The 25,865-nt window shown below is 39.5% G+C and overlaps 1 protein-coding gene and 1 long non-coding RNA gene across 2 annotated transcripts; both read right to left on the reverse strand.

The window, feature by feature from the left end:
* Positions 1–12,632: 12,632 nt before the first annotated feature.
* On the reverse strand, positions 12,633–14,403 carry LOC117828784. The gene is made up of 3 exons (XR_004634493.1): positions 14,347–14,403; positions 13,187–13,342; positions 12,633–12,964 (listed from the first exon to the last, which is right to left on the reverse strand). It is a non-coding gene; the product is annotated as an uncharacterized LOC117828784 (long non-coding RNA).
* A 2,542-nt stretch (positions 14,404–16,945) lies between these two features.
* Positions 16,946–19,924, reverse strand: LOC117828775 (sialic acid-binding Ig-like lectin 13). The gene is made up of 7 exons (XM_034706087.1): positions 19,864–19,924; positions 19,213–19,593; positions 18,781–19,086; positions 18,236–18,508; positions 18,069–18,159; positions 17,918–17,954; positions 16,946–17,333 (listed from the first exon to the last, which is right to left on the reverse strand). Exons 1-7 carry the CDS (start codon positions 19,901–19,903, stop codon positions 17,235–17,237), a joined length of 1,227 nt encoding a protein of 408 aa, XP_034561978.1. The 5' UTR covers positions 19,904–19,924; the 3' UTR covers positions 16,946–17,234.
* Positions 19,925–25,865: the final 5,941 nt, after the last annotated feature.

The following is a 25,865-nucleotide window of genomic DNA, read 5'->3' on the forward strand; positions in this document are numbered from 1 at the left end:
TTCAAGATATTAATTCTATCTTCTATTGACTCCTTATAGGACTGATGAAGGCATGGCTGCCCTCAACAAAACCGGCCCTGCAGGGAAAAATGGAAAAGACTGTAAGTATCAGTCTGACAAACTTCACAGGAAAAAATATTAAGACTACATCTACATCCACTGACTTGCTGCTTTCTTGTTCCATATCATCCTTGCAGATATTACTAGCATTCTAAGAATTGAAAAACTGAGCTGTCTTATGTAAGTTAGTTATATATAGATTATAAAAATACCTAAGGCATTAATTGCACCTTTTCCTATCTCTTTCATAGACAACATCTGGATAATGGGGGACAGCTACGTCCGTCGTGGTGCCCAGAGAGCTGCAGAGACGATGGGAAGCAACCTCGGGATCCAGGGGACACGGATCTGCTGGTTCGGCTGGGGTGGACTGCGGTGGAGGGGCCTCCTCCCCTTCTTTGCCCACACTCTGAGAGGACGGACAGCGCCGGACGTCCTCCTGGTCCACTGTGGGGGCAATGATGTGGGGGAGGTCAGTGGTGTAAAACTTTTAAATGTAATGAAAGAGGACCTCCAGCATCTCCGTGTCCAGCACCCGCACATGAAAATAATTTTGTCTGGCATCACTCAGCGGTGCCGGTGGAAAGCTGTAAGCATTCCAGCAAAGATAGAGAAGTCTAGAAAATGTATTAACAGTGTCATGGCTACATTTCTGAGGACCTTAGATGGTGCTCTGGTTGAGCACCCTCACATTAAACATGACAGTCCTGGGTTATTTTTGAGGGATGGAGTTCATTTCACACCTAAGGGGAAATGACATTTTTTTAACTGATATAGCAAAAAGTCTTAAAGACCACCTCCAAACGCAATGAACTGCTTTCAGTTCAGAGTCTAAATGACTCCGCCTTTGGAATTGGCCTTTAGGACTTCTTTAATTTGCAAAAAAAAAAGTAGTCCATGACTGTCATGCCAAATGTTGAGATTTATATTTAAATAATAATAATGATATAATAATAATAATGATAATCATTATTATTATTATTATATTATTATTGTTAATGTTATTGTTAATGTTCCAAAAGCATCTGTAGCCATGACATTGTTCTCTTGACTTTTCTATCTTTCCAGAATTGTTTTCATGTCCGGGTGACCTTTTCCCAAGGCTGCTTCCCCGACTCTGCAGCGCTCTGTGCCCATGGCGGGCAAAAGCGGGAGCTATACAGCAAAAGCGGGAGCTATAGTCTATGGTGTGTGTATGTATGTATGTATATATGTATGTTTATTTCTGCTGTCTTTAAATTAAATGTTATGATGTTATGAAAACAGAGTAATTAAATTGAAGTTCAAAACCAGAATTTCCTTTGGGTGATGTTCCCATTTATTGCAGTGAAAAAGAATGACATTGTCCAGTTTGTTCATTCAGCTTGCATGCATGTATGGTAAGAACCGTATGCTCCTTTCACCTTCCAACAAAAGACTAGGCTACCTGCCCTAATTTATACACCTGTTCACCATCAGCAGACATTCAAAAATGTATCACTGTCAGGTAAAACACCACCATCTAGTGGTTAAAAAAATGCATAACAAATGGCTCCAAAAGTTATTATTAGGTGTTATTAGGTGGTTGCACAAGTCTTCAGTATAAACATATTTCTGAATACCACAAGAGAATTTCAGTAATTCATTAAGGCTATTTATCTTGAGCTAACACTCTGTATGGACTCTGAAAAAAAATCATGCATTCACCATTAATTAACTCATGATTAAACGTTCACCACCAGTATCATGTTGATGAACAGTATCATGGAAAAGTATGATTATTTTAACTAGCATAAATGAAATACCAATACTAATTGATTACACATTTTAAAGAAGACAAAAGAATAAGAAGTGTATTTAAAGTTTACTTATAAACATGTAACTATGTTATGAAGTTATTACTTAACAATGAAGTAAGGATACAGAAAACTGGCATCATTTGGTAAACTAGAAATATCTTTTGGAAAAGGTGATGTCTTCATCCTTTTCATATTTGCCAGGGTGTTTTAATGTCTCCTACATTCGAGGAGAGAAGATGAGAGGTTAGATAAACTGTTACAAAAAATGACTTGGGCCTGTCTTAGTTTGAAGCCCACTCACCACGACAAGGTGCAGGCCAGGAGTGGGAACATATAGCACAGGACAAACATACATGAAACTAAAATGCACACAGACAAGACATAAAGAGAAAACAAGCAATAATAGGACAACATGAGTAAACTTGTGTAGAACAACAAACTTACAGAAAAAACTGGTAGACTGAGGAAACACAGCAGAAGGGTCAGTCACCAATAAACAACTCACTTCTTTTAAAAACCACACCTTTTAACTTTAAGAACTATTACTACACATACTTTCAACAATGAGGTAACAGAAACATTTTTATAAGGCTTATTTAAAATTACTCTCCTCAAAAATTTATCAAAATAATCCTTAGGGTTTCAATAGGGCCTCGCCGTCACTGTGTCGGTGCTCGGGCACTAAAAAGGTCAAATTCAAGAGCTTTCTTTGTAAATTCTTATTACCTGTAACATAACCTAGTATTCAAAATAAATGTACTGATGGAGCTTATACCACTCACAGTACATATCACAAAATCAAATGAAACAAACATGCAAAATAAATGGGTTTTTCATACTTATCAGAAGAGTATCAGTTAAAATACATTTGTGTACATTTCATTATGTTGACTTTTTTTGTGCTTTTAAATGTTTTTGTGAACTATATCTTATCTGTGGAACACACTTTTAGAAACTACATGAACATAAATACTCACCAGGTTCAGGAAACTTACCTAAGAACAGAAAATTATGTTTTTGTAATTTTTTATTATTTATAATTTTTTTGTGCTTTCTGAATATGTTGTGAACTCTACCTCAACAGGAAAACACATTTTCAAAAACTATAAATGTAAACACTGACCATGTGCTGAAAACTTAACTCTCCACTGAAACACTGACCACAGGAGTTGCAAATTAATAAAAACAATAAAATTAAAAAAGCATGCTAAACAGATCAACATCATCTTAGGCCCAGTTCATGCAGACTCTAAGAGATATTCACCAGTTTTAAACCTTGCATGGGCTTAGTGATCAATATTTGAGTTTGTCTTGGTGTAGCATCTCAACATCCTTTGATTTAATCGAGAAATTTCCTGTAAAAGTTGGGCCCCGTTCATACAGACTCCAACTGATAAGAAGCTACGCAATCGATGGAGTTTTACCTAAACAAGTGTCTTCAGTAAAAACTTGGGCCCCGTACATGCAGGCTCCAAGTTCACTTCTTTATTTGATGTCAGTAATGAGTATTGGACAATGTATTTGCCTAAGCACACATTGACGGTTACTTGTGCCCCGTTCATGCAGGCTCCAAGTAACATTGTCAATGTTGTCTGTAAAGAGTATTGCTTGGTACTTACCATGATCCATGTTCTAAGTCAGAAATAAAGAAAAAGGTGTCTGTTGGCCACATTCTGAAATGCATGTAGAAGAACATACTGTACACAAATGAAAACATCTAAATACAAGTATACACATATGTACAAATACACATATAACACACCAAACTTTACAGACAAAAATAAATTAACTGACATCCACCAAAAAACCCACAAACATTTATAATAACATATAGATACTTAAATATAAACACACACACACAAATATATTAACTGACAAAAAACATAAAAAACATTAACTGACATACATCCACCACACATATAGAAATGGTCAACCACCTTTTTCTTTCTAATCTCCATAAAAATGGATTAATTTAGTGAGCTTTCTGCGGACCACTTTACCTTCTTTTATTTTATCAGTCTGCGACTTTGCTTTGTGGTTTAATCTAATTTTGCAGTACCATGCAGAAGCCATCCTTACCAGAACATGGACATGGTTGGCCTCAACACACATGTCAAACATGTGGCTGTGCAGCTGTGGGAAGAGATTCTTGTCTGCACACTCAGAAAGAACCTGGATGACAAGTGCTGCTGTTATCCCTCTTCCCTGTGGAGCCCTACCCTGGTTCTTATTTAGAAGATGCTGAAAGCATCTTTCTGTTGCTCGGCAAACTGTAGTGATGTCCGGTGATGGTTTCTGTAGGCCACCTCTGTTCTTCAAAGAAATGAACTGATGAACTGAGTCATCTGAGGTCAGTGCTTGTGAGCAAGGCATGCAGGTTATTTTCTGTTTCATCTTCTTGACAATGAAGCCTGTGATGTAAGAAATAGCTGCTTCCTTGTACTCAGATAGACTGTCAACATCTGGAAGGTCAGACAGGTTGTCATCCTCAGGCCCAAGAACTTCAACTGGCTCCACATCCAGCCTGCATGCGATGTTCACAGTTGCAGGTGTTGACTCAAGGATAGCTGTGTTGTCAAGAAGGAGACAGTTACCTGTGCCTCTTCTTACCTGATGTCTTACAAGGAGGCGCTTGTATGCCCCTCTGAACTGCCTCACATTGGGGTTGTTGTTGAAACCGCCACGTGCTCTGATTGCTGAGAAGAACAGCTCCAAGTGGTCCTGGCTGAGCTTGTAGGTCAGAAGGTAGCGGCACAGAGCAGCAGGCTGCTCTACCAGATCTTCATAAACGCCCATCACACTTCTGGCACAAGCAATGAAACCATAGATTGAGGTTTTCTTTTGTGTGGAATGGACATGTACAAGTTTGTTGTCTTTACCTCTCCTTCTGAGCCCAAGAAGAAGTGACTCTGTTTCTACTAAGATGGCCTTGGCACGATCTCTAGTTGTTGGTTTAATGGGGGCTTTATAACCTTTCCCAAATGTGTTGCGGCTGTTAAGGACATCAAACGCCCCATCAATTGTGCGCAGGAAATGAACAGTGGCGGCACATCCAAAGAACTGAGGATACTTGAGCTCTTTCTCACAGTACTCAAGGGCATCAGCCACACTGCTACTGAAGAGCTGGGCTGCAAGGTTGACCTTCATCTTTTGATTGCGCCACTGAATGTGCGCCATTTTCAGCTTGTTTCCAAGACGCAAGCCCTCCTTCTCCTGAAGCTTGTGAAGCTCCTCGATGTACTGCCACCTTATCTGCTGGCCATCCTCTCTCACCAGAACTCCGACTGTTGAAAAAATGTTACGAAGGAGCTTCAGCATGTGACATGGATCCAAGAGGACATGGACTTTTTGAGTGGGATCCTCAGGGTGGAAAAAGAAAGATCTCATGTCCATGAGGTTCAAATTCGCACCAAGCTCCTTCAACATTGTAACGTTCTGGGAGGGTCCATCACAGGTCAAGGACACAACCCTAACACCGATAGCATGAAGCCTAATCAGGCTCTCTCGGATGATGTTTGCTCTCTCTTGTCCTGTCATGCTGTTGATGAGGAAGTAAGCGATGGGAATCTTCCAAGACGCATTGACAGCAACAACCATGAGGACCAATGCTTGTGTTGCCACAACATTTTTGATCTCACCAGCTCCGATGTCAACGTAGCCGTGGATCTGGTCCCCACCAAACTCAGTTTGCTTATGAATGTACATTTCATCCATCATCAATGAGCAAACTGTGTCTGTCCCTGCTTTCTTCTGTTCAACAACATGACTTTTCAAAGCTGTGAAAGAAGCAGCAGTAAATCCAGGATCTGCAGAGATGCTACTGTACCACTTCCTGATGGTTTGGGGATGAGGCAAAGCCAAGACAAACTTCTCCCTAACATAGTCATAGGCCTTTGGAGAGTAGAAGTGCAATGTGGTAGCGAATTGTTTCAAAGAAGAAACTTTTGCCTTCAGTCTTTTTGTCTGCTGGCTTCTTAACTTAAGCTTTTTTCGAACTGCACACAGCTTAACCTGTACAGAACAAGTCTTCCTCTTCAGTGTTCTTGGGGATTCAGAAATAATGTAGCAATGATCATTCTTAGAGAGTGTAGGCACCAGTGTTGACCTGACGTAAGAGTGATCTGAGGCTGGGATTGCCCAATTAATACCCAAACCTTTTTGTTGAATATTGCTTCCTACACTACCATCTTCCTGTACATTCACTGTCATTGCAATGTCCTCATGCAAGCCATCCTGAGCAACAGAGGCCTGAAGGGGTGTGTCTTCCATCAGGACATTGCCCATATCAGCAACAAGATTGAGGGCACTTTCACTATCTACATCTGCAACCTCCTCATGGCTATAACTTACAGAACTGGGGATGGCACTTACCTTCTCATTAGTACTTACCAAAGACTTTACTCCCAGGTCTTGTCCTCTGTTTCCAGACAGACGGAAAATTGTGGGCACAGCTGTGGTCTTTAGACATATCCTTCCCTAAAAGACACACAAAAAAAATGTGTTTTTGTGCTTTTTCAAAGAAGGCAGACATTACTCATTAAAGAGACTGCTGTAATTTAGTTCTGTATTCAATTGTGTATTATAGTGTGTCTGTAGTGTTTGAGGATTGATAAGTGCAGTAACAGGACAGTATGGGAATGAAGATACGATATTGGGCCCACCCACATTTATTTTTAGTGAATGATATTAACCATCTCTATTAAGTGAGTAAGATCATAAAATCATAATATGTCCAGCTCTGTCACTTGGTAAATAAAATGGCTATTTTGTAGTGCAGCTGTTATCTTTCTCTGATAAAATGACTGTGCATTGCATACACCCAGAAAGTAATAATTGGCAAAGAAAGTGTTGTCAGGTTGCCTATTACAAATTAATTTGGGATTTCATTTAAATTAAACTCTTAACTTCATTTGGGTGTCATTATTGTTTGCCTTAACATCACAGAAATATTTCAGAACATACTATGCCCTCATTTGACTTGGTATAACATTTCAATGAAAGTTTGTGAGGTACATTAGCTCAGAGTGGTACCTATTTCACCTACTTAAAGTTGATTGATCATGCATTGTAAATTAAATATATCTCTGTACCCTTGAGTCGTTGCAGAAGTGACGCCTCTCAAAATGTTCACTGCACAGGTGAGAGGTGTTGTTTGGAGTCCAGTTATGTCTTCTTATGTTAAGCACCCACTGGTTCAGCCTGTCTGGATCACCTAAAGGGAAACTATGCACAGACAAAAGTAACACACATATTAGTTTTGCTTATTGACTTATTTCACACAAAAAAAATTACAACTCTAAATACTGTGAATATTAACAGATTAATTTGGTTGAAGTAGATGCATTACATGAAGTTATCAACACAGGGGTGTTAGCAATTAATCAAGTATTGATTGGTAAAACGTACTAATTTTTATATCAAACATCATGTAATCTCATCGGTCGCATATTATATACACCTATCAGGGAAGTTTAAGTCTAAAGCATGTTTCGATAGGAATCAGCTGACTGGTGCTGGTCACAGCGGAGACGCTCAGCGGAGACGCTCAGCTGGGAGCTGCGGCTGTGCGCCAGGTCTCCACTGGTCTCGACCGTCCATACAGTCCATGCCATGGTCTCAACAAGCGCTTTTTTTGGTGGGGGGTGGGGGGGTCGGAATACATAGCTGCCGCCAGCAACGACATTGACACATAGATTGATAATTTAACTCAGGACAATGCTGCAGAACGTGCAGGACTAATACTGACCCAGTTGTGCTCCTGACACTTGACCACGGCACGTACAAATGCTTATTTTTCCCAATAAGAACCTTTTATACAGTCTATGATAAGAATGAGTGACTAGGCAGAAAACGGGACACCATGACTCTGAAACATGCCTCTGCTCAGTTCTAAACTCTATGGTTCTAAATCCACGTTAGCCTTAACCTTCACTTTATATGACTATGTGTCCGCGGAGATGATTTTCATGAGCCTGCTTCACAAGTTTATATTTAGCGCGTCACCATTCTGTACGCCTTTGATATTTAGCACGCCACCATTCTTTACCCCTTTACATGATTCTTAGCTATTAAATACCATCGGTTATTCAATGTATTGTGTTGCTGTGGATCATATGTTTGGGGGAAAAACGGGATTATTTGGGATTTGGGATTATTAATGCCATAGATCGATCATATAGAGTATACATTTTAAGTGTGGGCCATATTATACCAATTTATACAATCACGTAATACGTACCATGTAAACGACTACAAACTCTAACACTTTGATAAGTATTAACCTGTAGTATACTGTACAGTAGATGGGTTAAACAAGTGCAACTCAATGGTCCTGTCAAGCATATACTTGAAGCATACGCGAGTTTCTTGTTGGCCTTAACTAATCAAATGCATCAGGTGGATTAGCGAATTCATCAGCTAACTGAAATGATCAAGCTAGGTCCAGGCCTATGGTCCATGCCACAGACTGTATCAAACTCTAGGCTCGGAGCATTCGGAGCTAGCCCTAAGGAGGGCCGCAACCTGCTCGTTAATAAAGTTCATCATATAAATTTCACTTACCGGAAAAACTGGAGCGACGCACGCTTGGACGGTCTGTTAGAGCAATTTATAGCACAACAAGCCATATTGATAGTCAGATATCGGCATAAAATACACTCCAAATGACGAAAAAAGAAGGAACAAAGAGAACATTCAAGGTCAGTGACGCGATTAAGCTAAGGTCAAAAGTGCGAGACCTAGCATCGTGGCAACCAGCTACTAGCTACTCATCCATCTGTCAGTCAACTTGGCCACGCCCCTAATATTATAATTTATGCACGAGCCTTTGACCTGAGATCGTCTAAATTAATGAGTTACATAAAATTTCACCCCCCTCACAGTGAGAGGACATCGAGAAATAAGCTATTCAGACTACACTCGTCTTTTGTACCAGGCTGTAAACATGTTTATTAATGCTGCAAAGATCGACTTTTTCCCATTCATGTGTATGTCACTTCCGGTACTTCCGGAGCCAGCCTCAAGCGGATCCTCGATGAACTGCAGCTTTTTAGCACTTCCGCATTGACTCATTTTTCTAGACCGGAGGTTGCCGCTTGAGTAGGACATGTTATTTTGATACATTTTTCTCAATCACGAGCAAAAAGCGATGTATACATCGATAGGGAGTAATACACAAAGTGATCTAACACTGAGATGAGAAATCTCAGTTGTCTGTGTCAGCAGCTAGGCTGCAATAAGTTCGTCCAATCATTCATTCGCCACCGAGCGCAATGATTGGCTGACCGGCCGGATGACCTGTGACCTGCCGAAAGACACACCTCCTGTTTACAGGAGTGCGCGTGACCTGACTGAGATCGTCATCAACAGGCTGTTCACTAACGCAGAACATCTGATAAACATGTCAGAGAGAGAGAAACCAACGATTTAGCTCAACTTCTGCCCTCAAGTTCTGCCGCTACACAGAGCAAGAAGAGGGAGACTGTGATGGAAAAGGAGACGACTTAAAAACACTGGATGACGATACAAACACGAGTCAATATTCGGGATGCATTTCTGCGACGGCTGAAGGATTTGAAGGGTCTCTAAAGCGACGCCATGGTTGCTGATTTTCTACTGGACAGGTAATCATGTCATTTCATTTGTCTTTGTGTTCATGGTTTAGTTCATCTATGAGACAGCTAGCGATAACTTCGGCTAATGCTAGCGGCCGGCTAACAGCTTGTAGCTCTGTTTATAGAGACCTGTACACAGTCTGTTAGCTTGTAGCTCTGTTTATAGAGACCAGTATACAGTCTGTTAGCTTGTAGCTCTGTTTATAGAGACCTGTACACAGTCTGTTAGCTTGTAGCTCTTTATAGAGACTTGTATACAGTCTGTTAGCTTGTAGCTCTGTTTATAGAGACCTGTACACAGTCTGTTAGCTGCTAGCTCTTTATAGAGACCTGTATACAGTCTGTTAGCTGGTTGCTCTTCGGTTGCTCTTTATCAGCATGAATGGGGTGTTGTACTAAGTCTAAATGCCGTCTTGTCTGTGTTTTCATAGCTACGAGAAGGAAACATCGACGTCCACACCGTTAAAACACGGGACGCAGAGGCCTCCACCCCAGCTGTTTCATGTGTTCGGAGTCCCCCTCTGACCGGTGAGTTTCAGGCCCGATAAGAACTCCATGAACATGAACGTTGCTTTGACCACTGCTTGCGTGGAGGTATAAATACTGCTCTCTTTTTTTATTATGAGCTATTTTTGATTTACGTACGCAGAAGGGTTTTTTTAATGTCCGCACAAAATAAAATCCAAACCATTCTCTTTCACTTCACGTGATCTGCATGCTAAATCGCAATCTGAGACCACACCATACAGACTAAAGAGATGAGAGACAAAAAGTTTGGCTGATAAAAAATCCTGTGAATGTTAGCTACTTCTCTAAAAGCTTGGTTTGGTGAAGGAAAGCATGAATAAAAGTATTCAACGAGGAATCAAATACACAGAATAATTGTATTAATAATCTGTGGGCACAGTCTTCCTCTCCAAAGAGGGAGAGAGCACATTTTGACATCACTTACTCTGAAAATATTAGATAATATTCAAGATATCAATAAGAAATACAGTATATGTACCATATGTGCACAATACACACTGCAGTAGGCACTAAGCACACACTAGTGATAGTGGTGTCAACTCCTTGCATGGCTAGAAGAAATAACTGTTTACATACGGGGCTGAAGAAAGGGTTATTATGATGGAAATCAAAGTGCACAGTGCTGTAAGATAATGAGAACCTTTGACTAAACTTCTGATTCTTTCTTCTATGTCAGGTATTGCACAATATTTAACAAGAAGTCAAAAAAGTGGAGCCTGTACACAATGAAGGTGGGTAAGGACTACAAGTACATCACAGACCTCCAGAGCACAATCCTGCACAGAAAGCTGACAGCAACTGGGGGGATGCCAAAGAAGAGAACAAGGAGGCCGGATGATCCACGCCAACATGTTTACCTTCAACAGCCATTATTTTTATTTCTGTAATAAATACATTTTCTAATAAAAGTAAATGTAAAACAACTCTTTGATATTGCAATTATTTGTTTATAATGTTGTATGTTACTTGATATGGATTTAAATTATTTTGTGATTTGAAGAGAGAAGGCCAGTGTAAATTTAAAGATTTATTTAACAAATGTATACACAGCACACTCAAGTATTTTTTTACATGAAGATAAAATATATACAACGGAACTAAAGGGTCACCATACAAGTATTGTATGTAATCATGTCATAGTTTAATTCACTTCCAACTGAAACCTTTATACTGTCCATGTGGAAGGGTCACGGATTTTCCAGATACAGCAACAAGGTATTACTCCTCTATGACCTGCACCAAGTGCTCCATGCTGCCAGACAACAACCTGTCTGTGCAGCATGGCGGAACTTTCTGTTGCTCTCCCCAGGATCTGGAGCTCGTCCCCGGTCGTTGCTCTCCCTCTCGCTCGTATCAGGATTGTAATCAGCAGTCATCATGAGAGCTCTAACAAGCACAAAAAACACTCAATATGTTGTAGTTCGTACACGAAAATGAAGACTGTCAACAATGGTGAACGCTAATAAATATATAGGCACTGTAGCCGTCTAGTAACTAAACATCATGACATGCTAAATCAAAATAAACATGGCTAGCCGGAGTTATTAGCCCGGCAGCAACAACTTACTCTAGCTGTATTTCAGATGATAAAAAACAAACACACGTAAAGCTAACATGCAGGCTATGCTGTGCATTCTAACTAATTACATTATTTTTTAATGTGGTAATATAATCGGTTTACTTACATGGGAGATAGACGTGTTTTTCCTCCGATGAAAATAAAGTCAATCGCTCGCCTCTCAACAGCTAGCTATCGTGACGTCTGGAGTCTGCCACAGCGCGTTCATGTGTTTGGAACATAGACTGTAAAAAATATGGATGTAGTATCCGTGACGTCACCCATCTGTTTCTGAAGAGCTGTTTTGAGACCAATCGGCTGCGGCAGCCATATTGCTTCTGTCGAGCCAGTGTGACGTAAAGAGGCGGGCTTTGAGCCTCCTAGCCAACAGCTGCAGTGTTCCCACAGGCAGCTGTGCCTCTCATTGGAAGACTGGTAATCTCAATATCTTCGAAATTGCCGAATTAGAAAAAAATTCACCCCCCTCACAGTGAGAGGACGTCGAGAAATGAGCTATTCAGACTACACTCATCTTTTGTACCAGGCTGTAAACATGTTTATTAATGCTGCAAAGATCGTCTTTTCCCCATTCATGTGTATGTGACTTCCAGTACTTCCGGAGCCAGCCTCAAGCGGATCCTCGATGAACTGCAGCTTTTAACACTTCCGCATTGACTCATATTTTTAGACCGGAGGTTGCCGCTTGGTTTGGAAGCGTGTCCCTCCCCTCTCCCTACAGGCTGCTCTGAATGAGGGGGAGGGCTCTGTTCGGCTGTGTGCTTTCAAAATCAAGCTAACTGCTGCGGCTTTCTCAGGATCTCCTACTCCAGCTTTAATACTATGGGACAGGGCCTGAGCTCTTTTAGAAAAATACAACTACGTTATACTGTATGTAACTTTAATAAGGTTTGTAACTTTAATAAGGACCACCACAACTGTACTTTAAATGCAAAAAAACCTTCAGAGGTATTTATTTATACAAAATGAAACAAAAGGTAAAAAAACAACAATAACAAATATATAGAATACTTGAGTTATATTCAACAGTGTTCTGTTAATTTCCAAATCTAATAAATCAATTAATATTTACCTGTGGGCCCACTCACACTCACATGAAACACAACATTGCACAACCTGGTATTCAAAACCTTAACCCATTGCAGGCCTGTTGAATGTAGCTTGGGTGCGGTGTGGCCTAAAAACGGTGATGGCCGCTTCACTCAACTGAGCTTAAAATAAAAAGCACGTGCACAAGTGTTCAGTTAGTACTCACAAACTTCCAGTTGGATTAGTATGGATAGGTGGGGACAAACAATGCAGTCTCATGAGGGCAATGGCGCACAACAGCGAAGTTCAAAGAAGAAGAAAAAACAGCAGGGCTGTCTGTTGGAAAACCCGTCTCAACCTCTCTCTCTCCAACGTCCGTCCTTTAAACATATCATTCAGTTAAGCCACAGTATCAAACACTATCTCTTGTTGAATTAGCATTAGCTCGCTTTAGCATCTTAAATGCTAAGGCTACGATACACAGGCACATTAACACTGTATGCTACCGCTAATTAGCATGTCGCTAACCACGTTACACATTCAGTCTCATTAACACTAACAGTTGGATATAACACGAATACAGGCATACACATTATATTCACCTCTTGCAGGTCACAGAAGTTTAAATCAGGACCACGAGTAGTCGACCTTCACGATATAACTTAACTGCTCCCAACTCAGATTATCTCCGTCTCAGCTCTCTGATCGATAGCGTCTGCGTCTCTCATGCTGCATGTTCACCTTCACCCCACACTAACCTGCTAGGGATGGGCGGATCGATACCACGGGATCGATACTTCGATATTCACAAGCTACTCATTTGGTATCGATTCCTTTTAAAAAATATCGATATTATACAACTTGGGTGGCTGCATCAACTCCAAACGTTTTCATTAATTTGTGCCAAAAAAATCCTCGATATATTTAGCTGGCCCGTGCCCGTGTCACATGACTGTGGTGACTGAGGCCAGTGGCCCGTTTCACATGACCTAGGTGACTTGAGAACCTTGTGCGCAGCGGCGGCCGCACAGCCACACTTGTGCACACTTCTGCAACATGCATGCATCAACAACGAGAGCTTCAGAATGGAGAGCGGTGTGGTGTTATTTTTCACCCATGGACACGAGCACAGCAAGGTGCACCATTTGTGACAAGAAAGTGTCACACAGCGGCAATACCAGTAACCTTTTTAAACATTTAAAAACGACACACCCTGAAAGTTTTGAGGAGGCAGAAAAAAAGCAAGAAGAAGCCCGTTCATCAAAGTCTCCTGCGCCACCCTCTGTCCGACAGAAGACGTTGCAGGAAAGTTTTCAGGGAGGCAAAGCACATTATCCAGGTACAGGTGGCATTATTAGTAGTTATTACCTCTGCCAATGAAGTGGTGGAGGATGTATTTTTGCCCTGTCTGTCTTAAATCATACATCATAATCTTAGAGAAAAAAAATATAACTATATTAGATAGATAGATAGATAGATAGATAGATAGATAGATAGATACTTTATTAATCTCAAGGAGAAATTCAATTGTACTGATTTATTTTCTTTTGTAATAAATTTGCTACTAATGGCTGGTATGTCTCATGTAATTTGTCTTTAAGTGTAATGATCTCTTTTCTAAAAATTACCATTATTTTGAAAAATCGCATACCCATTCAAGAAATTAAGGTATCGGTATTGGTATCGATATCGGTAAAATTTATTCAAAAAGTATTGGTATCGTATCGAATTGAAAAAGTCTGGTATCGCCCATCCCTATAACCTGCACCACTAGTCCCGCCCCTTACGTAAATGGTGTACTCTGATTGGCTCGTGAGGTACATAACAACCAAACACAACACAGGAATGAAATGATTGACATAAGACAGGTATCAAGTTAGATTACACACTGAAACTAAACTGCTTCTTCATCTCTCCTTTCTTCCTGATCACAAATGTTTTAAAGGTGACATATCATGCAAAATAGACTTTTTAATGGTTCTCTACCTGAAATATGTTTCCCTGGCATGTCTACAAACCCCCCGAAAATGAAAAAAATCCATTCTGCCCCTGTTCTGATTTCTCCACCTTTCTGTAAATGTGTGTGAAACCAGCCGTTTCAGACTTCCGTGTTTTTGTTACGTAACAACAATATCCGGTCTGTCACGGAGTCAGAGCTCGGAGCTTGTTCAGCCCATAGACTGTATAAAATACAACTCAACACCTCCTCCGTTTTTCATTACCTGCACAAATGTGTGCTAACAAGGAGCTTAGGAGGGAGGCATGCTAGTTGTAGGCTGTCTTAATAAACACAAAGGTCGGTTTTACTCCCCACGTCTGCAGATTTGAAGATCTAGTGGATGATTTTTATTTATCATGGATAAGTGCTAGCGCTAGTTAGCATAGCCACATAGCTACATGTTCGTAGCTGTAGCTGTGTACCAATACACACGTCTAAATACTGACAAATAAAACAACAAGAAACACAGAATCTGTGACCAATGGTTCAGAAAGGTCCTGCTGCAGGCGCCTCTCCGTCAGGATCAGATTCTGGATCAGATTCAGAGGGTTGAAGTCACGCGGCTCTGTGAGCAGCCATGTATATTCAGCCAACATGTAAACATTAGATCAATGTGCTGGAGAGCCGAGGCACATCCACTTCCTGAGGGGGCGTGGTCAGAGAGAAAACAGAGTGTTCTGATGAGGACTGAAGAAGAGGGTTTTTCAGGTATGCCAAAATCTGATTTCAAAGTGTTTTTTTGAGCATAAACTTTAAAGACATGTTTTGGGGACCTCTTAGACCAATATATATTGATGAAATAAGCGTGATATGTCACCTTTAAATAAACTTAAGACCTTTGTAAATACTTTATCTTTTAACTGTAAATAGTCAAATGTATTAAACTGAAAGTATTATATTTATTCCCTTTTTCTAACACTTATTTTAAACAGTTTTAAATCTTATGAATCTTCTCTTGAACATATTATGAACTTTTAATACAACTATTTATTATACTTTTAACATTGGATTTTATGCACTGCAACCTAAATGATTTTGTACAGGGCTACACACAGATCCGTCATAACTCAGGAAAATGTTGTTTATAGTTTATTCATCTTTATAGTTTATTAATCATCCAGAAAACAGTTTGTGTTTTTAAGAGGTTGTGAAGAAATGATATATAAAAGTTTAAAAAGAAGGAACATTAAAACATTCAAACATTACAATGAAATTCAATCAGACGGACGATTCTAACAATCGTCTCCCTCTGAGTTTCTCCCCTTATTTGAACATGAAGAATTTAAACTAACTGATCATTAGATCATAAATCATAAGAAATAACATGTTTCAGAGCTCCTCATGCTGAAACTGTACCTGCTTACATATTTAACATTTAGATTTATATTTAACATTAAGATTTAACATTTAGATTTATATTTAACATTAAGATTTATCATTTAGATTTAGATTTAATATTAAGATTTAACATTTAGATTTAGATTTAACATTAAGATTTAACATTTAGTATGTTTAACATTTAGATTGAACATTCAGATTTCTATTTAACATTAAGATTTAACATTTAGATTTATATTTAACATTAAGATTTATCATTTAGATTTATATTTAATATTAAGATTTAACATTTAGTATGTTTAACATTTAGAATGAACATTTAGATTTAAGATTTATATTTAAAATTAAGATTTAACGTTTAGTAAATTTAACATTTATATTTAAAATTTAGATTTATATTTAAAATTAAGATTTAACATTTATATTTAAAATTTGGATCGAACATTTAGATTTATATTTAACATTAAGATTTAACATTTATATTTAAAATTAAGATTTCACTTTTACACTATTTAACATTTAGATTAAACATTCAGTATATTTAACATTCATATTTAACATTTATATTTATATTTAAAATGAAGATTTAGCATTCAGTATATTTAACATTTAGATTTAAATTTCACATTTAGATTTAAATTTAACATTTAGATTTAACATTTAGTATATTCAACATTTATATTAATATTTAACATTTAAATTTAGCAATTAAATTCAAATTTAGCATTTAAATTTAAAACTTAGATTTTATATTTAGTATATTTAACATTTAGCATTTAGATTCAAATTTAACATTTAGATTTAAATTTAACATTTAGATGTAACATTTAGTGTGTTCAACATTTATATTAATATTTAACATTTAAATTTAGCAATTAAATTCAAATTTAGCATTTAAATTTAAAACTTAGATTTTACATTTAGTATATTTAACATTTAGCATTTAGATTGAAATTTAACATTCAGATTTGACATTTACATTTAATATTTTGATTCATCATTTAACCTTTTGATTTAACAGTGAGTTTTTAAGTTACTTTCAGTGTGCACAACAAACAGCCCCCAATGGCCCAATAAGTAACATCAGTGTGAATGTGCTGTATAAAGGTGACAAGACCTTGAAGAGTTTCTTTGGAAACTGAGTGACAGCTTGTTTAACACTTTATATTTCCTTTGTAAAACACATCAGATAGTATTAGAGGTACTCATAATCAGGACTTTATGGACTGTGGCCTCTGCATGGTCTATAAAACGCTGATAATGGACATATAGTCTACAATTTATTCAAATCATGTCATTGTTATTTGGGTTTGTCAGATAGGTCTCCCTGAAGCAGCTTGTGAAGTCAGTACTCCCTGCTGCGATGATGGAAACTCAGCCGCTGTGTTGACATAGTCAGCTTCCTCTGCTTCCTGTAGAAGTATAAGAGGAAGAGGAGTTTAGAGAACTGTTGTAACACGTCACACACCGTCTAAATGTCAATGTTCTTATATAGACAAATATTGGTGAAGTGATCAACCATTAAAACACACACCAGTAATCATGACTCCACCTGATCAATAAGTCTCACTCAGGACCTCCCAGCTACTTCTCACAGTTGTGAAATCAAGTTGAATGTTTGAGGTTATAGACTGTAAGGATGTTGCTTCTGCTGTGAACTTATGGATAAATGAATGAAACCCTGACACTGTCTTTGGTCTTACAGGCTAACTGTATGTACGGTCAGTGTGTTCACTTGGCTGCTGGTGTATTAACATGTTATAAATGTTAACACATGTTCTCTGAGCTGCAGGTACCCTGCCTCTGTCTCACTGCAACACCTCATTCTGTGTTTATCCAGAATGGAAACAGTGAGATGGGCTTTCTGACGGTGCTGTGCCGCTTTGCATTGTGGTCTGGTTTTACCACGCTTTGTGGATCACTGCTCAGACTTTCTCCTGAGGCATGCAGACCCTTAGTCATCTCACGCAGACCCTCTGTTTCTCTGTGAGCTTACCTTCACTGGTTTCATGGAGCGTCTTGATCGAAACCACCTGAAGGAAACAGGATGAGAACGTGTTTCTTTTTTAACATTATATGACACACAAGCACATTTCAATCAGACCAGCTGTCTGTACTGCAAATCAATATGTTATAGTTTGTCTCACCACTCAAAGATGATCAGTGTACTGACAAGCAACAGGATTCCCAGGATCTTCAAAACCACTTCAAGGCCAACAGGTTCAGACGAGTGATCACCTGTAACACAACAAGTCACCCTCGGCTCCAGAGAAGATCTTGTTCCTCTAAAACACCAGAGACAGTCTTTGCTCACCTTCAAATATCAGCTGGAGTCCTGTTGATAGTTGAATGTCTCGATCATTTCTGCATCCACAGAGGAAGGATCTCCCTCGATCACTGCTGGTCACCTTAAGGACATAAACCTGTGAATCCACTTTGATCAGTTCCAGCCTGCCATCACTGATCCTGTACCAGACAAAGTGGACGACAGGAGGGTTTCCTCTGCATGAGCAAGTCAGGTTCACCGTGCTGCCAGCTGACACCGGATCAGAGGGAGAGATCAACACCGAGGTGTTCCTGGGAGAGTCTGGAAGATGTGACACGTGGAGAGATTGATGGAGAGATGAGGAAAAAGAAGATAAAGAGGGATCATTCTTACAAACTGTAGGTTTTCAGCTCCACACTATAAAGCTCTAATTCAGGGACACCTCCCTTTGTGGAAGGTCAGAGGTCAGGCTCTGCTGCAGCTACACACTTTGAATTGTGCGATTGTTGTTTCATGCAGTAAACATGTTGTAAAATCTAAAACTTAAATGTTCCTGTTTTCTGTTAAATCATCCAAATGAAAGAAGGTCTCACATGAAACACTGAGAGTCTTTGTCTCCTCTGCTGTCCTCACATCTCTGCCTTCATTCACAGGATATGTGGCAGAACAGGTGATGTTGTATCCATCATGGTGCTCTGACAGAGTGATGCTCTCCTGGATTTGAGTTGTAAAGGTTCCATCTGTGTTTTCCTCCATGTTGTTGAGAGAGTCTCTTTGGAGACTCCAGGTGAGTTTAGGAGGAGAGTGTGGACAGGGAGTGAGAGCTGAGCAGGTTATAGTGACAGACTCCTCCTCCTTCAGGTCTCCTGAGATCTCTATTCTGGGGCTCGGAGGAGAATCTGTGAGTTAGATGAAACAAAGGTTTACATGAAAACATCTTTTTAAATACTGAACAATCTGAGTTTGTCATTTTAAACACTGACATTAAAGCTGAGAATGTATTTAGAAAAACAAAATGATCTTACCTCTCACTGTTATGTTCAGAGGGTCACAGGCAGCTGTTGACCTGAATGGCCAGTTCATGATTCTGAAGTAGTAAATGCCTTTAAATGTTGCATTGATGTTGGAGAACAGAGTGGTGCAGTTTTTCTCCTTCAGGTCTCCAGTTATGCTGATTGGATATTTGAGAACTGTCCCACTACTGTCAAAAACCACATTTCTTGGATTGTATGTAATTTGGTTTTCTTTGAACCACAGTCCAAATGTTTCTCTTGTGCTGACAAACTGATGTTCATATCTAGCGCTGAAGTTACACGGGATCAGCAAACAAGATCCATTCAGAGCCTCCATCCTCTGAGGTGAAGTGATGAAGAGACCTGACCATTCACGACACCAAGTCCGAGCCCCTGTAAACCAGAGTCATGGTTAATATCATGTTGTGTAAAATAAAAGCATAGAGTTTGTATTTCTGATAAACTAAGAAGTAGTATGTTAAATGCTGCTCTTTCTCCCAGTCCTGTTAACAACATCAGTAGAAATCATTTCATTTTGCAGTCAGGACATGAACATGTGGAAGAAGAAACTTCTCTGCACCCCTCTTTCTGCTTTGTTTCCATGAAGTTCAAACTGTAAATAATAAACAGCTTTAAATGAAAGTGAGTGAATAAACAGCTCACCTGGCACAAAGAGGACAATCAGAAACATGTTGGCTGACATGCTCACTGACAGGAATGGCGTGACACTCATCACCTGAATTCAAAAAAGGAGTCTGATCATCATTTCTGAATTGTCTCTCTCAAATCATCTGTGCTCAACAAAGTGCTCATTTTCTCTTCAAGAACATAAAACACCTCATGTTTCTGCCTTCATCATAAACAACCAAATATTAAGATCAAACCTCAGCAGCAGAACCAGTCCACCTCCCCAAACAAGTCAGCTGAAGCTGGATCACAGAGAAGTCTTTCTCAAGTGGTGATAATAGCAAAATATCAGGAGCAGGGCCACACCTCAACCGCGCCTCTTCCGTTTATCCCTAAATTCAAACCTGACCATTTCCTCCTTTCTCGCTCTCGTTTCCGCATCCCTCCCTCCCTTCCTTTTTCTTCTTTTTGCTCCTCTCCTCCTTTCTTCTTATCCATAGGGTCCTGAGGGGGTTCGTCGTGCCCGGGTGCTATGGTGGATCCCCTACGAAGCTTCCCCAAAGTGACTGCATGTTCTAATCGATAAATATAATAATCTGTAATCAATAAACTATCTGCCAATCTCATTCTGTTGTTGGTGATGTCCATGCTAGTAAAATGAGTCTTCACCTCTTTGTTCAGACTCAGAGTTACACCCAGTCTTCTTCCTCTGTGCTGACACCCTGAGGGTGAGGAAGTCAACTTTGATGCTTCTTCCCCTTTTTGGGGAAGTGTCAGACAGACAGACAGTTGAGGTGAGGAGGTGACAACCAGGTAATGGTTTAGACTAGAACTGAACCCAGCCCTCTGTGAAAATGACTGATCTTTAAATAACACACGTTACAACAGATGAGGGCCCCAAGCTTTAGTTCTTTCCCTGATTATTGTTTACTCTCAGTGGGTCTCATTCATGAAAGGTGAGTAAATCTGAGTGTAGATTTGCACATAAAAGCTCACGCTACTAAAACTCTACTGTGGATTCATGAACGGTGTGGGAAACGCAGATTTGAACATAAACACGTGTAAGATCATGAATACTAACCCATCGTAAACTGACAGCACGCTCCCGGTGATCACCAATTAGCATAAATCCCCGCCCATGAATATCAAATAAACACCATATAAGGACACAGACCTGTGCATCTGGTCGGCCTGCCCTGCAATCATGGCACAAGGTAAGAAGGATAGAGAGCGAAAAAAGAACTTCTCTGAGGCGCAGATTGAAATTATTTTGGGCGAGGTGGAATGTAGGAAGCACATTTTATGTTGTATGGATATAAAATGGTAAGTCTCTACATATAAAACACATGCATTTGTATAGAAGACTACATTCTTACCGACAAGCCAGCTGTCTCTCACAGCTCCATTCTCCAAACACGCAGTAAGCTGTCATGCGTCCCACCGGGCCACCGAGCCACAACGTTGAGCAACACACAGTCTGCATCACATATCAGCTGCACATTCACGGAATGAAAGTTTTTCAGGTTTATGTATGCAAATGCATCATCAGATGGAGCCTTGATGCATATATGTGTGTGCAGTCTATGGCACCAATGACATTTGGCGTGTTGGCCAGCGCGCTAAACCCCCACTTTACCTTGATTTACCGTTGTGCTCCATAGGGGAATTGAATGTACTCCGGCCTTACTTCAATAATGCCGGCAAGTACTGCCGGTAAAATGCGGCTCATTGATGGCTGGGAGATTCCAGATCTATCTGCCATCTCCTGCTGGAAGGTCCCTGTGGCTAAGAATCCCAGCACAGAGAGAACCTGCAAATGTGCAGGTATGGCGTGGCTTCTTTTAGTTGGCCTCGTCAGATCAGGCTCCAGTTAGTCTGTGTGGTTTGTAACAAGAAGTTCACATTTTTAATAAACCTAATCTAGATCTCAAAGCTTTAATTGCCAACTTATTCATTGTAAAAATATGTTATATATATATTTTTAATATTTTTTCAGTTTAAATTACGTGTCTCAAAGGCATCTGCGTATTGTGTACATAACAGAGAGCAGTACGTATTAAAATTGTAATTTCTGACAGTGACAAGCAGTATTTATGTGTATTCCTACATTTACACAAGCTCTACACACAGTCGGGAGCAGGTGGAGATTTTCTGAGTAGTTACTCACAGATCAGCTCTACCAAAAGATTGATGAATGTGGAAATCCGTGTAAATTTCTGCTGCACACGCTTTACACACAAATTCGTGCTGCTCACGTTTCATGAATGAGACCCATTGTTTTTACTGACACCAAACCTGATGGCCTGATGGACTCTGAGGTGTTTCAGGAGAATATGAGGAACATGTGAGATCAAATAAAATCATTATAATAATAAGAACTGAGATCACATGAATGTTAAACTTAAAAATACTTCCCCTGGTAAATGTACTTTCCCACTTCTTCATGAGTTCACATGAACCACTTCTCTCATGCAGCCTCATCAGCCACTCACAGATGAAATTTAGTTTCTACTTTTAGTGAAACAGACATCTCAAACTGTTAGTCTTCATTAAAACAGGAAAGTAAGACATCTGTCAAATGTCTAATAATGACCTTTGTGATAAATGCTTCAACATTATTTTATATACTTTATTGTGTCCATATTCTTCATACATGAGATACATGTCTTATAGGTTCAAACCATAGACTGTATATAGAATCTCTCCACATGTCCTGAGTTTGAAATAATGAATGATGTGACACAGCTGTGCTTCATGTGTAAAATATCCATCTCTTTCCATTTGGACAGTCATGTTGGTTTTTAACACAAAGAGGAATCGTTCCAGTGGACAGAACCTGAATCCAGACCTTATTACACTGTGTGAGAACTGGGTCATGTGTTCCAGACCCTGCCCTGTGACGTGTTATCGTCTGTGTGTGTTTGTGTTGATGAATTCCTTCCATAGACCTGCATGTGTCAGAAATGTCATACAGTTTTCCAACCAATGTCTTAAATAGGACCTATGTGAGCTATCACAGGTAGTGATGTTCAATACCACCGATTTCCTTTCCGATCCGATACTGAGTAAAATTCAGGCTGGTATCGGCGATACCGATCCAATACCGAATGTGTCTGGTAAATCTGAAAAAAGTTGTGTATTTTTGAGTCATTTATTTATTTATTGATTTTAAACTCGTAAGTATATGGAGGTAGCGACCTCATTTATAATATAGCCGAGCTAATTCAACAGAGAAACCGAACCGAGGACACAATCATACAAAATATGTGAAAATGGTGTTTTAAAAACAAAAACATGAAATAAGTAAAACAATAAAACCATTAAAATAAATTATTGTTTAATTTTTAAGAACTAGAACTAGTAGTTCCCACCAACCGCGTATCATTTAGACAAGATCTCAATGGTTTAGTTACTTTCCACTGTGTTCCTGTTAATGATAGACATCGCCTCAAATGACTGAAGTACCAAAAGTATCCATATGTTGATTTGAGAATCCATTTTAGAGCATAAAGATCTGGTATCGGAAGTATCGATATTTCAGTATCGATCCGCACATCACTAATCATAGTCAGTCCACACTTGCTCTGGGAGTCGTGGAGAGCTCTTCTCCCTGCAGAACCTGGTTCGGGTTGAGACTGTGTGTGTCAGATGGAGATCTCGGGTTCCGGGCTCGTGATCTCAGAAATACTTTATTTATCCCGGGGGGAAATTCAGTCATTAAAGTTGCTCCTATAAATAAATAATATGAATAGAAGAAAGTAATTAATAAGCTATAAATAAAATTACAATGAAAATGATGATAATAAAAGTATGTTCAGAAGACAAAATAAGCTATGTAGAAAATAAATACATGGTTGAAGTAATTTGTTCCAGGACTGTGTGCCTCTAACAGACACTACCATCTGACTGAATTTAGTACATCACAGTCTCCTCTAGTTTCTGCTCTGGTATTTATCACATTGTGTTGTTTCTGAATACACTTGTTCAATGATGGGGGGACAAGCCCATTTCAAACTTTCAAAACAAAACAAATATCTTCAAACGTTTGAAAGTTGTTAAAGCTAGGGTTGGTAGTCTCGGAAAACCAGCATGAATTTGAATGTAGCTTTTCCTCATGACTCCGTCTAACCCCTCCCCCCTCCCCTCGGAGCTCCTCCAAAACGACCCCCCACCCCCCCCCACTCACATGCACGAGCGCCGCTGACTTGCGACCATATGATCGTGACCTTTATCAAAACTGGTCCTCACCAAAACATTATCATGAAAGTTAAAAACACAAACAAACATGGCTGCTGTTAGTACTCACAACTGTCATGCTAGCATTATCCGGCGACACTATATCAGGAGAAGAGTTATAACACATATATAATACTGTAACAGATCTACTGTTTGTTAAACGTGTTCAGTGTAGATGTTCTTAATTCCTACAGTGTTGACAGTCAGTGAAGGCATCAGGAGAGGTGTAGAGTGTGTGAGCAGGAGAGAGGAGAGACAAGAGGAGAAGTTCTTCATTCATTCAAACATTGATTGTTGTTTTGTTGGTTGGCGTGATCACGGCCGACAGTGACCGGTTATTAAAGATCAACGTGTTCACCAATCGGCTCGTCATCCCTACAGCGTCTCTGATCCGGACTACAGTCCTGAGTAAAGCACCTCATCAGGTCAGAGGGGACAGGCCCGAGGTCGAGCGAGAGGGGCAGTCAGTAGAGTCAGGGGAAGCAGAGGCAGGAGACGGGGACTCAGAGGAGTGCACGCCGGGGAAATGTACGCACAGGAGGCGGGCAGAACGGCAGGACGGGATTTGAATGGTTTAAAATTTTGGCACCCAAAAAACAGTGATTGGTTGGTGTTTTCCCAGGTTTACTCCGGCTGTAGATAGCAGTTTTTTTTGTTCTTTTTAAAGAACACATTATGTATTGATTACCATCAGGACATAAAGATCATTTTAACCAGTATAACAAAAAGTGGATCTAAATCTGATTACCAACCCCAGCTTTAATGTTTGAAATACTCTACTTGCTTACTATGTTGTATTGATGGAAATGAAGAGGTTTCCTGTCCTAAATGTTGCCTGTCCTCTTGAAGAGAGACCTGAGGGGTTTAACGTACTGGCTGTTGTGTGTGTGACATTGTGTGCATATAATCTTTAGCTGACTGTGAAGTGAGGAAAGGTCTTGTAGGGCTGAAATTTGAGAGGTTAAACATAATAATATTAAAGATGTGTTTAATGTGTTCCTTTGGATTACAAACTAAAGCCAAATGCTTGAATTGTTCCACCACATCTAGTCTTCCTCCATTCACTAAAACACATGGTTGTTGTTGGCCCTCTGCTGGCTGGTGAGGGAAAAACAGGCACACAGTTTGTTTGTGTTGAGATGGAAACATGAGTTTGACATTACAGTGAGTTTGACAGCAGAGGCAGCTCTGCAGTCACATTACTAGGGTATGACTAGACTTTCATTTCAAATGTGTGTATCTTAATATGCTCCAATGTTTGACAAGGCTTTTTAAATCTCATTGACCTATTGTGTACTAATATTCAGACTTATCTTGTGTTCCACATTTTCTTTTGTACTTTAATAAACAATGAACAGTGACAAAGTTTTTGTCTTGAAGATATTTATTCATTGCAGAGTAATAAAAACCTGGGCTCCTAAAAATACGTAATAATCTCATCTGCATTTATTGGTTCAACATTTCCACATATTGTGTTTAAACATCTCCTGAAATAAAGGAATTTAATCACAAACATTACAAAAGTGTCAGAATACAGTGTGCATAGCAGAGTCTTTGGCCCATTGAAACCAGTTTATTGAGTAGTTAGAGCTCATTAGCTGCTCATTTGAAGTACATGATGAGATATGGACGCTCCAAGCTTTAGGTGCATCTTAAGTTCATTAAAGTTGACTTTATTTTCAATGTTTTTATATTAATATCAAGTTTGTACATTACTCAGTGTATTCATTACAAACCTATAAGCTTCATGTATGACATATATAACATGAACATACTGAGGAAATGAACGTCTTCCTCTCTGT

This window comes from Notolabrus celidotus, chromosome 17 (assembly GCF_009762535.1).
Source record: "Notolabrus celidotus isolate fNotCel1 chromosome 17, fNotCel1.pri, whole genome shotgun sequence".
Taxonomy (NCBI): Eukaryota; Metazoa; Chordata; class Actinopteri; order Labriformes; family Labridae; genus Notolabrus; species Notolabrus celidotus.

What these genes read in the sequence shown, in the direction of transcription:
- LOC117828775 (XM_034706087.1), bottom strand. Translation starts at nt 19,903, where the DNA reads ATGTCAGCCAACATGTTTCTGATTGTCCTCTTTGTGCCAG. An exon ending in TCTGAACATAACAGTGAGAG is followed by an intron (nt 19,087 to 19,212) that starts GTAAGATCATTT and finishes TCTAACTCACAG; the next exon opens with ATTCTCCTCCGAGCCCCAGA. An exon ending in ACTCCAGCTGATATTTGAAG is followed by an intron (nt 18,160 to 18,235) that starts GTGAGCAAAGAC and finishes GTTGTGTTACAG; the next exon opens with GTGATCACTCGTCTGAACCT.